This window comes from Periplaneta americana, chromosome 1 (genome assembly GCF_040183065.1).
Source record: "Periplaneta americana isolate PAMFEO1 chromosome 1, P.americana_PAMFEO1_priV1, whole genome shotgun sequence".
Classification (NCBI taxonomy): Eukaryota; Metazoa; Arthropoda; class Insecta; order Blattodea; family Blattidae; genus Periplaneta; species Periplaneta americana.
Window position 1 is genome coordinate 207,141,418 of NC_091117.1, and position 15,296 is coordinate 207,156,713.

General features: G+C 35.8%; 1 protein-coding gene and 1 non-coding gene across 15 annotated transcripts in view; both read right to left on the bottom strand.

The window, feature by feature from the left end:
- The window catches only part of LOC138706671 (modifier of mdg4-like), a 243,974-nt gene that overhangs the window by 142,930 nt on the left and 85,748 nt on the right, over positions 1 to 15,296 (bottom strand). Inside the window, exon 6 of one of the 14 annotated variants that reach the window (XM_069836320.1) lies at positions 522 to 6,269. The exons of the other annotated variants lie outside the window; for them this stretch is intronic. Coding sequence (XP_069692421.1) covers positions 6,052 to 6,269 — 218 coding nt within the window. The 3' untranslated portion in view covers positions 522 to 6,051. Of the gene's footprint in view, positions 1 to 521; positions 6,270 to 15,296 lie in introns of those variants that run through there. 14 annotated transcript variants of the gene reach the window in all.
- On the bottom strand, positions 8,437 to 8,508 carry TRNAS-GGA (transfer RNA serine (anticodon GGA)). Its single transcript has one exon. It is a non-coding gene; the product is annotated as a tRNA-Ser (tRNA).

Below are 15,296 nucleotides of genomic sequence, written 5' to 3' on the forward strand. Positions count from 1 at the left end.
AAATAACCTACTAAAAAAAAATTTAAATTAGGCTAATGGTCATGGAATTAATGCTGAAGCTTGTTTAACATAATGGTTTTTAAAATTTCAAAAGTTAATTTGAGGTTGGTTGGGGTATTGCACATGGCGGCAAAATTCATGCTTTCAGATGACATTAAGAATAAAAAAAAATGCACTTGGTGATAAAATATTACACATTTTGTTGGTTTCATATTAAACTTGCACTGGTATTAAAAGTTAGAAAATATTGTTTGTGTTCAAATGGTGTTATATTTACTGAAAAACAGTAAAACCTTCATTTAAGGCGAAATATTCAGCCCCAGAAAAACGTGAAATGGGGGCTGTACTGTACCATATCTATTAAAAACAGAGAGAGAGAGAGGGGAGGAGTGGGAGAAAAAGAGACAGAGGAGAGGGAAGAAGAAAGAGAAGGGGGAGAGAAATAATATAGAGGAAAGGAAAGAGAGTAATTACTTTTCATCAAACAGTCATGGTATATATTTGTGTTGTAAGACATGTGGTGAATTTGATCTGTTTAACTTTATTTGAAAATATTACACACATGAAGAAAAATTAAACAACATTATACTGTAGGTGATGTTTAAAAATTCACTATGTAAGAAAATCAGAAGATATTGTATTGTATAAGTATTTTAATACAGTAAAAAACTGTACATATTCAGTTACACTTTATCTACATTTCAGAGAACATGAATTTAATAGGAAGTAACTTACAGGAAAATAAGACAATCTTCTGATGTACCGGTAACATGTTTCATTATTTCGTAATAACTTTGATTACTTTAGATTAATTATATAAATTATCACTATCTACAAATATTATTCTTTAAACTTGAACAATAACTTAATGATTCGTGCACTTCAACAGTTTAAACATTCATAATGCAAACCAATACTATTTTCAGCAAAGTATTACATTACAAAGAGAAGAAAAGCAATGTTACTTCTTTTTAATAAATCTGCACTTAATTTCAATTATGTCTGCGGATATAATTCCGTAGTTTTGTATATTAAAATATAATACTGTATACTACTCTGCAATGAAACTGTATTTCATACACTATTCCGAAGTGTTACAAGATACTTTTCCACGAGATTCTTAAATAGCCAGTGAAAGACACATGTAAGTATGAACTTTTCTTCATCTCCATCTCATAACATATTTGCCACAGACTATGAGAGAGGGAACCATGTTTTTGAAATATTTGCAAGATCCGTTAAAATAAACAAACAAACAAAGTAGGAATTCCAATATATTTATCATGAAAGCTTTCGTATTCTGGATGCATTTGGAGTTGTGTATAAGACAGCAGAAGTAGTTATAATTTCTTATTTAATTTAGAACACTGCCATATTTTACACCACAAGCAGAAATGACATGCACGACTTGATCCTTCAAAAATCAACAATACAACAACAATTACAACCTGTTCTATGGCGTAATTACCATGCTAACAAATATTACTCTATTTAAAATACAGTATTTGAGAATTTAGATGCATTTCAAATGAAATTACTACAATCTGTTCTTAAGAACCTATGGTAATATTCTGCAATTCTCAAACTATCATGTCTACGTTCGAAAATTTCGTCCCCTTCACGTAAGTACACTTCTAAACTGTTCCATTTTTTTTTTCAAAATTAGAATGAGGTCTGAAGAATATAAACTAATTTTCTAAACCAAATATATAGTCTAAAAAACTTCAGGCTTACATTTTAAATAAGTTAATGTTGATTGAAACTAAGGTTCAAATACTAGAATAAAAGTTCTAAATTCTGAGCTAACAGAATTTTAATTACCATAGCTAAGACTATTTTAATAATCATGGCTAAAAGAATCTATAACGTAGTTAGCAAGTCTCTTATAAAAAATGTAACCTCCGAATTAACTTACTCCTGCAAAATTCCAAACAAGCTCGGACAATTTAGTTGCATTAGTACTGAAATTATTGTATCCACAAACTTTAGTTTTTAGATAATGATGTAGCCATTCAAAGTGATTTACATTTATACGAAAAATATAATTTATTATTATTACCACTATTATTACTACTACTACTACCACTACTGTTATCATTTTCTGAAATACTGACTGCACAGAATTTTGATACATTAGCATTTTCAATTTTATGGAACTTTATGAAGTCATAAAGAATAGGCACATTGAGAATAAGAATTTGTGTTAAAACACACACATGCACACAAGGGCCCGCACACACACACACAAAATCATAGCGAAATTTGTCACATCCTAGTCAGGGAACTTCAAAATGTATACCTCTATGAAAATGGACAATAAAATTTTTTGCATGGCTACTACTGCCCGTGCCTCACTTCCTGATCTGTTTCTTTGTGGGGCGAGACGCAGAGGGAGGTTCTGGATACCGCATGTGCCTACTACCCTACGTTCAACACATCGGCCTTTTCGTCAGCTATGGAGCAAGATCAGTCATGGACATGAGAATGTATAGGCTGTCCCCTCACAAAACAAATTATGTCCTTCTCATCAATTCCTGTAACTAAACACTAATACCAGTGGTAGACTACAATTTCTACTTGAGATTATCGACCTAATCGCGATTACGATTATCACGTGTACACATCCGTAAACTCTTTCCTCTATGGCAGTGTTTCTCAAACTTTTTCCACCGCGAAACCCCTTTTAATCTAAAGTGTAACTGCGGAATCCTTGTAATATTTTATTAATATTTAATAATTAACAGACAAGTGAAAGCTAGTATCTCAATAATTCTGTTCAGTGAGACGAATGTATTTGCTTTTCAAGCCCAAAATCTGGTTTTATGGCGGAAAGTTGTTGTCTCATTTCTTCTGTACTTCTGCATTTTGTCTTTTCGGTATTTTGTTTTAGTGAACACATACGCAGAGAATCCAGTGATGAAAGTGATAAGTATTATGGGTATTTTCCGTTTTAGATGTTCATTAAACATATTGTTATTACGCATATTATTGGAATATTATTATTATTATTATTATTATTATTATTATTATTATTATTATTATTATTATTATTATCGGTGGTTTCATGATATTATTGATTCTTATTTTCGTAACATTTATATATTTTTATAGTATCCACTCAGTATAAAATAGCCACTGGAGTACCCCAGTCGACTTAGGCGCTTGCCTATCGATTCAGAGTTTCGCTCGGGCGCGGGTTCGATTCGTGCTTGGGCTGATTACCTGGTTGGATTTTTTCCCGAGGTTTTCCCCAACCGTAAGGCGAATGTCATGCAATGTTTGGCGAATCCCTGACCTCATCTCGCCAAATACCATTTCGCTATCATCAATCCCATCGATGCAAAATAACGTAGTAGTTGATACAATGTCGTTAAATAACCAAGTAAAAAAAAGGTATAAAATAAAATTTTAAATCATATAGGGCTCACGGAACCCCGGAACATACATTGAGAAACGCTGCCCTTTGGTAATTCAGCAGTTGTCCAGACTGAACGAAGAGTGGCCTAGTATACTACATACATTTTAGGAAATCTCCATCAGAGATAATAGCGATAGTGGTAACCACGATTAGAGTCTCCAGTATTATAAACAGTAAAAACCCCTGCACTGGCATAGGATATGTAAAATGCTGCCGTGCCGCCACGCTGCAGCTGCCGTGCCGGTCCGAGTAGACCTAAGAGGCGTGGTTACAAGCACTAGGGAACTCTCGGTTCAGGACGTGAGACACAGGCAGTACATTTTCTATGGAATAGAAATGCAGTAAACATATGGTAAAAGAAACTGTAAATATTATATTTAAAGACTCTGTACCTGATATAAAATGAGTGAAGCAGCACACAATGTTTTAATTATATTAAGGAGATGTCACATTAGGATAGCATATACATTTACTTTGTGTAAAGTTCTAACCAAGCCTTATGATTGATTGGCTGGATTGTTGGTGATATTAGTAAGTGAACTCAATCAGTTAAATATATGACGAGTCCACTGCAGAAAGGGGGAATGTCATAAATTTGTGAAAAATGAGATGAAGGTTCAGTACTATAGATCAAAGGGAGTAGAATATAATACACTTTGTTGCACTGTAAGAAAGATGATAGTTTCAGATCTACATCGTGTTGACGAATTGGTATATCACACAACGAGTGGGAATGTCAAAGTTTAAATTTCCTGCAAAATGCAATACATTCGACATTCCCCCTTTTTGCAGTGGACTCTTCATATTATAATACAAGAGGAAATAAACTAAAGAAAATAGAAATGCCAAGGCACATTTTTATTTTATTAAACGAGAACTGTGATTTTCACAATTAATTTATAATTACAATGTGGTAGTTCGGAATCACGGAAGTAACAGCAAAAACTCAAAACCTATTGTAAATGTAAAGAAAATATCGTGAAGCAGCGTTTCTCAAACTTTTTTTGAAGTGGGGACCACTTTTTTAAGTCAGAACAGTTCTGCGGACCACCTTACTCTTGTTCCCTTCTAAAGCAAATTTATCATTTTTATATTTTAATATAGAATTAATTAATTATAATACTTTTGTAATTATATTTTTTGTAGCCAATCACAAGTAACTTATAACAAAATCTGTGCATTGTTGATTCATCGCTTGCCTGTTAGCAGTTAGTTGTTTGAAATCCTTCTTATGTGGTACGTGTTAGTAGTTGTCCATGTCTCTGTTAAATAGTGCCCATTATAAATACTGGCTTCGATCCGGATCTTTGAAAAGAAAGGAATACGAAGATATGATTCATTTATGCAGTGCTAATAGTTCAGAAGCTGTGTGTGAAGAAATATGTATATTAATTAAGTGCCATTAAAGAAATATCTAGTCCTAGTGGTAGCTATTCAAAGAAAAAATATTTTCGTAAATATGACAAGAGTTGTGGCAATAAGAGTGAACCGAAACATCGGTGCGTTGTTTGTTACGAAGTACTTTCAAACGATTGTATGAAACCCGAGAAATTGAAACGACACTTAAGAAACGAAACACGCAAGTGTAAAATGTAAACCTGTCGGATTTTAAAATAGGCAGAGTCTAAAATTTCTTATATCGTTATCTGGAAAAACAAATAAAAATATTAACACAGAAACATGCCCGATTTTCAACAAACAAAGATATAATTTGGCATGTTTTATTATTGGTGTACGATGTACAGTACAGTACGTGCCCATTTCAATGTGCAGACTGAGTGTCAGCAAAACTATTGAGAAAGTCATCAATATATGAAAAGATTCGGTACTTTGGTCCTCTGTTATGAATTCAGGTGGTCCCTGGCTGGGTTTCAGGCTTGGTGCCAGATATGCAGGAAAAAAGATGGCGAGAAACGCCATGTTCATAGTGCTTTAAATCCCTCTTTTGTTGCTGATTGCAGAGTGGGAAGTGGGTAGACGGGTAGGGTAAGAAATTTCATAAAATATTAGTACTGGAAGAAAAAGTGACAGGCAATTGCCATGTGTCATTTCTAAACTCTGAGATTTTCAACTATAGTGTGATACGCAATTTGTTTAAATTTTATTTTTTCTTCTGTCTTTTTTTTTTTTTTTTTTTGAAGAACCACAAGGGCAGAACTCGAGGACCACAGGTGGTCCGCGGACCATAGTTTGAGAAACGCCGTCGTGAAGAAAATGTAGAGAGGTTCAATTTCTTAGTGGCCATAACTCCTTCATTAACCCAGCAAGTTGGCTCAGACAAAAATGTCTGAGACTTGCATTCGAGAGGTCCCAGGTTCAAAGCCCATGGCCGACCAATCTGACTGGAGCTTTTCATGGTTTCCCTCAATCACAAAAGACAAATGCCGGATTTGGACATTTACAGATCATGATTCATCACTGCCTCAATCATCAATATCATAAACATTAATCAAAACCTAAATCAGTAACATGAACACAAGCCATTTACAACACACAACAGAAACAGGAACTAAACAATAGTAAAAACTGCCTACTGGTATACCCACAGATCCTAAACACACGACATGACCACAAATCTTAAATGGTGTATTATAAAAAAAACTTCTTCATTCATCTGATATTTGTGCAATACATTATGCAGTTGATGATTTCAACAGAGTTTTGAACTGTCTGTGTTTAACGTTCAAATGTGCATTGAGACTTGTCGTATTCTTGAATACTTTTCCACACAGATGGCAAGGAACACGATGAGTGGGGAAATGTTGATCTGCTATATGCCTCTTCAGGCTTGCTCTCCGCATTACTTTACCACAATAGCGACACACCTTATGATCACTACCAGTGCAATTTCCTGAAAAAATAATTGTTTCCTGTTATATTACGAGAGAATAAGAAAATCATTTGTAAGTACAGTAGAATCCCGATTATCCGTCACCCGATTGGTGGATTAACCGTCTGTGTTTCTTTCCTTTTTTTGCTGCAGAAATATATGAAATGCTGTACATTGTATTAGCACGTTATTTTTTCTATAGAGTGTTATTACAAGCCTTCTTCCATTCACAGTATGGCCTACTGTTCGAATTGTCGTACTGTATAACTTCTATGTGAAATGTTTTCTACTGGTGTCAAAAGGAATCTCATTGTGCTAAGAATCGAAAAAAAAACAAATGTAAATATTTGAGTTGTTTTGGGGAAAGAGAAACCATGACTCATCTTGCATCAGAATACAAGATTTGAGTGTATAAAGTATGTAAATCTACAACACAAGACCTCCACTATACTGTTTTCACTGAAGAAAAATCCTAATGTAAACATAAGCACGTTGCTGTCATACCTGTGATTGGCTCCCAGTCGAAACACTCACACAACGCAGGAAAATATAGTTCGTATTTGGAAACCACAATCTTGTATTATTTGAAAATAAAAAATTGAATTCTACTTATTAAATACGATGAAACATTTAACTTTACTCATATGTAAAACGTTATGTAAAAGAAAAGCTACTTTTATATTTTGTTATGTACTATGAACGCGGATGAATACCAACAGTAATACCGAGGTAGTCTGTTCTAGTAACAAGCTGGCGTCACTTGAGCTCGTAGTTGTTCACGTAAGTACGTGGTACTGAAGTATGGCTTCTGTATCCTCAACTGTCCATTGTGAAGACATAAGACTTAAAAATAATTTAATTACAATAATCATAAAGTAAATGTTTCCTAAGCAAACGAATGCATAGTAGTGAGGTTAGGTCTACTTGGCTAGTAACGGGAAATGTTTAACATGAAACAGAATGTACAACAGTAGGCGGGAACACGTACTGAGAATCTATGGCGCCAAACAATGGCCAATGAAGCCTCACTTCAGTCACGTGCTATTGTTTACATTAGGATTTTTCTTACAGCGAAAAGATTATACTCATGTCTTTCCACAGACAGCCATTGCAAGGAATTTCCTTGCTCATTACAAACCCTTCGCTAACAACCAGACTTAAATTAATGAACTTATGATCCATTACCTAGCCTGTTAAACCCCACACCACGAAAGGAATTACGAAAGTGTAAATATTATTCACTAAATTTACGAAAATATTTTATGGTACGGATTATCCGATTTTTTCGATTAACCGTTCAGTCCACCCCTTTCATTACCACGGATAATAGAGGTTCTACTGTATGATGTAATACAAATTATTTAGGATATAAAATTACAAGATCTATCTGTAGGGATGAAATGTTTACGACATGTGACTTCACAGAACATTTAACGAAATACTAATGTACTGTATACCAGTAACAAATAACGAAGTGTAGTACACTGAAACAATATTAATATAAAGTAAAGCCCCAAATATCCGCCACCCTATTAAAGAATCAGCGGATTATTTGACTGTCTTTCTTTCTCTCTTTTTCCTTTTGCTGCAGAAAAAAAAAAACAAACATTTACTGACAGTACAATACAAAGTACCTTACTTTTTTCTAGAGTAGTCTATTACAAGATTTTACCCTTACACAGTATTGCTGTCCAGTGGCGGCTCGTGACTTTTTAAACGCATGTGCTACAATAATAATAATAATAATAATAATAATAATAATAATAATAATAATAATAATAATAATAATAATAATAATAAATGAACAATCTAACAGCTCTTTTTGAATAAATTTAAATACTATTATAGTCACAATCATGCCATGGTATGAAAGAAAAATTTCACAACCTCGAGCGGGATTCGAACTTGCGACTTCCTGTACTCCGGTCAGGAGCTCTACCACTGAGCTATCGAGATCATCTCACGCCAAAGGCTTGGAATTATCCTTTCATACTGGTGACTCTGTTATAGAGTACTGTCCATGGCGTCTGATCTAGTCAGCACTGCTTATGGGTGGGAAGAAACTTTACAAATGTAATCTTCATCCTACGATGTTGGTGACGTATAAACGTCCGTTGATGTGACATATTAATGAATTTAAATACTATTATAGTCACCATCATGCCATGGTATGAAAGAAAAATTTCACAACCTCGAGCAGGATTCGAACCTGCGACTTCCTGTACTCCGGTCAGGCGCTCTACCACTGAGCTATCGAGATCATCTCACGCCAAAGGCTTGGAATTATCCTTTCATACTGGCAACTCTGTTATAGAGTACTGTCCATAGTGTCTGATCTAGTCAGCACTGCTTATGGGTGGGAAGAAACTTTACAAATGTAATCTTCATCTTAAGATGTTGGTGACGTATACACGTCCGTTGATGTGACATATTTGAATAGTTTTCGAAGTCCCTTTGAAAACATTATATGACTCCATATGTTCTTTTACGGCATTGTCAATGCTGCTAATAAGGTCTACGAGTCCTAAAAAAAACACCAGGATTTTTTATTCGTTTGATTCATCATGTCCCCTGAGGGCGAGCACAAAGGCACTGCAGAACTTAACGCAATCAATTATTCTGGAAAGAATATGTCTATTTTTTCTACCTGTTGGTTGTGTTTTATAATATTAACTTGGTAGGCTCTGTTTAATGTTGTGGCAATATTAACTGTGCCAAGCAAGGAGAGATCTAACACACTGTTGATATATTTCTTATTTGCACCATGGACTTTAATTAAATATTAAGATGGCCAAGATCTTTGACACCCGTCTTGCTAAATGCATCACTGTTTCCAAAAAGAAGACAAGGAAAGCAGAAGAGTGAATTTCTAATATTACAACCAAAAATCCAGTTACATCCATCATAAACTTTCCTATTGAACTGTCTTGTGTATTCCCGACTTCCGGCTCCTTCCGCTTTTTGTGTTAGGTTTAAGTCTCTTCTAGAGATTTAGAAAAAAATCATGTTTTTAACAAATTGTCAACTGAATTCATGTCAATGGTCCAACACTGGCACTCACCTCGGAGAAGTAAGAACACAACACTTAACAACACAACATAATACACCATGCAAACAACCACTCACTTCAGACACGGATTTGAAAAACACGACTGCGTGCAGCCTTCCCGGTGCCAACCACGTGTTAGTATCCCCAACCCTCTTGTTCAAATAGTAGACAATCCACAATTGAATACAGCTAAAATGCATATATTTACAAAGGTAAACATGTATGTCTAATTTTATTAACTGAGTTTTTAACTTTGCTCTAGAATATGCCATTAGGAAAGTTCAGGATAACACAGAGGGTTTGGAATTGAATGGGTTACATCAGCTTCTTGTCTATGCGGATGACGTGAATATGTTAGGAGAAAATCCACAAACGATTAGGGAAAACACGGAAATTCTACTTGAAGCAAGTAAAGCGATAGGGTTGGAAGTAAATCCCAAAAAGACTAAGTATATGATTATGTCTCGTGACCAGAATATTGTACGAAATGGAAATATAAAAATTGGAGATTTATCCTTCGAAGAGGTGGGAAAATTCAAATATCTTGGAGCAACAATAACAAATATAAATGAAATTAGGAGGAAATTAAACGCAGAATAAATATGGGAAATGCATGTTATTATTCGGTTGAGAAGCTTTTGTCATCCAGTCTGCTGTCAAAAAATCTGAAAGTTAGAATTTATAAAACAGTTATATTACCGGTTGTTCTATATGGTTGTGAAGCTTGGACTCTCACTTTGAGAGAGGAACAGAGATTAAGGGTGTTTGAGAATAAGGTTCTTAGGAAAATATTTGGGGCTAAGAGGGATGAAGTTACAGGAGAATGGAGAAAGATACACAACGCAGAGCTGCATGCATTGTATTCTTCATCTGACATAATTAGGAACATTAAATCCAGACGCTTGAGATGGGCAGGGCATGTAGCACGTATGGGCGAATCCAGAAATGCATATAGTGTTAGTTGGGAGGCCGGCGGGAAAAAGACCTTTGGGGAGGCCGAGACGTAGATGGGAAGATAATATTAAAATGGATTTGAGGGAGGTGGGATATGATGGTAGAGACTGGATTAATCTTGCTCAGGATAGGGACCAATGCCGGGCTTATGTGAGGGCGGCAATGAACCTCCGGGTTCCTTAAAAGCCACTAAGTAAGTAAGTAAGTAAGTAAGTAAGAAGAATTGGAAACTACGACTAAAAACCAAATTTCTAATAGAAAAAAGAAACGTTTGTAATTAAATACATTATTTTAATAACTGAAGTTTTAGGTACTAAATACATAAGTTGCCTATTCTGTCTGGCTACCCTTCCGTCAGCACAAAAGGAAGAGCAGTATCATGAGGTTTTCGGTGCTTGTGGGGAAGTCAAAAGGGTCACTGGAGCACGCGCATTCCTCCTCTTCGACATCTTTCCTGTGACAAGGCGGAAGATTCAAATGCTTTAATAATAAGAACGGAAACATATGTTAACTATTGCAATTAAAATTAATATTTTTGAGGTTTTTAAAATAAAAAATCTTTTTCTCTCTTATATTTATCATGTGCTGTAGCACATGAGCACATACAGTAAGGACCGGCCGCCCCTGTTGCTATCGCTGCTTCCAAAAGGAACAGTAAGTTACTTGTGGTGTTTTCCGAACTTGGAAAATAGTCACTACCTGCTTTCAAAGAAATGACACAAAGAACTTCCGCACAATTTATGGCAAACCTGTGCATTATTCAGTCCTTCTCCTACTGTTCCAGTGTTCGTACTGTGTAACTTCTATGTAAAATGTCTTCCAAGAGTGTCAAAAGAAAACATGTTTGATAAGTATTGAAAAAAAAAAGTACAAACAATTGAGCGGTTTGAGAAAAGGGAAACAGTAACTCGTCTCGGATTAGAATATGAGATTGGGCTTAAAACTGTGCGTGATTTAATAAAAAAAAAAAAAAGGACCAAGTGTATGAAGTATGTAATTCCAGAACACGAGATCTGTGCTATTCCTATCTTTCCGCAGATAGCCATCATAAAAAAATTCCTTGGCCTTAAAATTCCATCATTGACAACTGGACTTAATTTATTAAAGTCTGTGTGATGTATCTTGTCTCACTGTGAAAAGAGAGAGAAAGGAGATATGTCTTACTTCGTCTGTATTGTTATGGCAATGGGGGAATGGAGCGATGCCGTCCATCCATCCAGTGGCGGAAGGGACTAGTTGATACATTCTGTAGCACAAAATAAAATAACAAAATATCTCTCTTCATACTGTGTAGTTCCGTCACTGAGCTTATCTTTCAAGAAACTGAGTTCCGGTAGCCTGTACAATAACAAGGTTTTGAAAGGAATCCTGAAAATTTACAACCCTCCTATAATCTCCTCCATCATTTGAAGGGACTTGGTTTTATTGCTACTGAGACAAGATAAACCTTACCAGGTATAGTGGACTTCTGATCCACTATCTAGCATGTTAAACAACATGCAGGAAATTACGAAACTCTATGTATTATGCACTTCATTTATGAAAATATTTTATGGTATGGATTATCCGATTTTTTCGATTAGCCATTCAATCCACCCCTTTCATTACCATAGACATACAACTAATGCAATTTACAAACACTTACTTGAAGTGAACACCATTACATAGGATTATCTCAAAATTAATTAGTATGTAACCTCGTCAAAAATGGATACAAATTAAACAAGTTAATAGAAATTAACATATTTAGAAATTAAATCAATAGTAAAAAATACTTTTTCTAAAAATTCAAAGTTGTACCCAAATAAAAGTGTAAAACTAATCCACCAGGAAAATCCATTAACACGAATTTAAATAGAAATGATATTCATTACCTTTGTGAGTGATGATAATTTTGTTTGTCTCAATGTAGAACCAATAAGGAAGTCTTTTCTAAACACTGGTGCATGCCATAATGCCATTTGAGGTTACTGGCCTTGAACTGTGATAATGCTGAATAACACAAAAGACACACTGATTTACCATTTTTCTCCAAAAAAGTAAGCTCCTCTTTCTTGAATAATCTGTTCTCATCTTCATTGTAAGTGTTTTTCTTGGAAATAATTTTAAGACACGAACTACAATACTACTTTCACAAGCTTTACTATAGAATAAGTGACAAAGGGACCAGGCTGTTTATCCTAGCCAAGGTTAGTTAAATTATAATTCCCATGGGCTGGCAAACTCGGCTGGAGACGAAATGTGTATTGCTCTGGTCTACCCTCTAGCAACAAACAGTGTAATTACAACTAAACAAATTTAATATGGTAACATATGTTGCATATTTCACCATTGACAATTTTCCAGACATGTTATGGTTGTTATAGTAGCAATAACAACATGATGCTTACATGAATTCACTATCTCAGTCAGGCAGTGGCGTAGCATGAAATTTTGAGCAGGGGAAGCTAACTCAAGTTGTCTTTCATGCAATATGAGAAAACGTATTACAAAAATATAGTCTTAAAATAAATAGTAGTCAATGTCAAGTCAGCAGTCAAAGATTGGTTGGCACCTCGTAACACCAATAAGGCATGCCTCAAATGGTACGTAGTAAAATATGATTTCACGGCTTACATATATCGTTAACAAATAGACACATATACGTATAACATTCGCTCACTCCCTGTCATACTTAGAGAAATCACAATATTAACGGTCAATAGATACAGTATTAGTATCATTACGTAAGTATGCGTCTGTATTTTGAGTGTGTCCTTCATTGACAGCAAGGGAGTCGGTCATTTGTTTTTTAGATCACACTTTTGTTCGTAAGTCAGTCTTGATAATAGAATTGTCCTAAAAAATTCAAGTAAATTGGTGTCAGGAACTGTTATTTCCACTTATTATTTATTATATCAACCACAATGCACACTAACACTTCAACTGAACACAACTGACGAAAAGGGATACTCGGAAACTACTTATTTTCAATGTCTAAGCTAGCTTCTTGCGAGCCTTGCGACCAGTGTAGTTTAGTTAGATTGAGATGGAAAATCTGTGGGGTGGGTTACACAGAAGAAACCAGTCTGCTTGGAAGCTGGTGTGTGCAGGCTTCTTGTTTACTGCTGCATCACGAATCATCCTGACCTGCCACATCACAATATTTAACGCGTAAATATATATTCTATTACAATTAATAAATAATTTTGTCCATAAACTGCAGGTTTATTATGAAATTATTATTAACTGGGGAAGCTGAGCTTTTTAGCTTACACTGATGCTACGCCACTGCAGTCAGGATTGAAGAGCCACAAAACAGTGGTAAAAGAGCAGCATGCAGCTCGCAAATCGCACTAAAGCTAGCCCTGCTATATACTATTCTATGCATAGGCAACAGTCTGTGAATTATATTTCAAACAGCATCTGTTCACGTGTCATGTTGGTATGGAATGCATGATGTGCATTATATTGCTGTGAAAAATTATGTAACAAAAGGCATGGTCGTGAGAGAAATATCTTCCAATGACGACAGACAATGAAAAGATTACAGAATGCAAGGCACAGAGACAGAAATATTTCCCACTGTCCTTCAACCACTTTTAGGTACAATAAATGTACTTAATATACACGGTGGGCCAAAAAAATGTATACACTGTTTAATTGCTCTTAAATTTCAAATTAATTGATGGAAACGTCTCATTTTTGGTAGTTTAATGTTCTGTTGTTAGATGGCAGTCGCCATGTAAGCATTGTTTTGTTTTGTTGTAGGTTAGAGCGTATTCCGAATCTCAGCGCTGAGCAATCTGATGGCATCACGGTGTTCCGAATTTCACCGATGGAGTCACTGATGCTCCACCGGTGTCGCACCGGTGCCATCAGCTTGCAGAGGTGGTGGCAGTCTCCATCAGCCGCCATCAGTGAATCTGATTGGTTCTTGTATAAGGCGGGAATTAGCAGACGAATGACATCTTGCATTGTTGTGTCATGGCGGTGTGTTCTGCTGTATTGTTTGTAATGAGCACAATGTAAAAACAATATGTAAATGGCTTATGAGCGAACATGTCAATGGACCAGTAATACTACTGATTCAAGAAATAAATTGTTTATGCTCTCTTTTCTTTGAACGTGATGGCAGTACGGAAATTTCGCAAAATTTTGCTAGCGTAGCACAGACAACAACTTATACAGTCGCCATGACAGCCATCGATCCTTCCAGTAGTTTCAATCCTATTTCGCTGCAATGTGACGTCATTGTTGTCCACCAGTCCGGTGAGATTCGGAATACGCTGTTAGATAGCAACTGCCACCATGTTGGTTATGTGAGTAAACATGGCTGGAGCAAGGTTGACATTTGATGAAAGAAAGCCAGTTTTGAAGTGGTACATTAAGTACGAAAACATTAATGAGGTTCAACGTCAATGGCAAAATGAGTTTTCCAACACAGCCACTGACACGTGTAACAATTGCGCATATTCGAGGCAAATTTGAAGCCGAAGATTGTGTTAAAGATGTGCACAAACAAAGTTCTGGATGACCTGTAACACCAACAAATCCAGCGAACTCCCGTGCTGTGTTACGACAATTCACTTGCTCACCACAGAAGTCCACCACCCCACTACCATAATCTTGTCGAGTATCCACCACGTTCCCCAGACCTAACACCTCTGAACTCATACCTATGGGGGACACTAAAGAACGTCGTTTATTGATAAAAGCCACGCACAGTGAATGAGCTACTAGAATCCATCGTACATTCCTGTGCAGATATCCAACTGGACACGTTACAGTGAACGAGCTACTAGAATCCATCGTACATTCCTGTGCAGATATCCAACTGGACACATTACAGTGAACGAGCTACTAGAATCCATCATACATTCCTGTGCAGATATCCAACTGGACACATTACAGTGAACGAGCTACTAGAATCCATCATACATTCCTGTGCAGATATCCAACTGGACACATTACAGTCAGTAGTTTGTGCAGCAGTTTGGCAGCATCGCCTGTGTATGGATGTTAATGGTGACCACTTCGAACACTTACAATGATTTCAATACTTT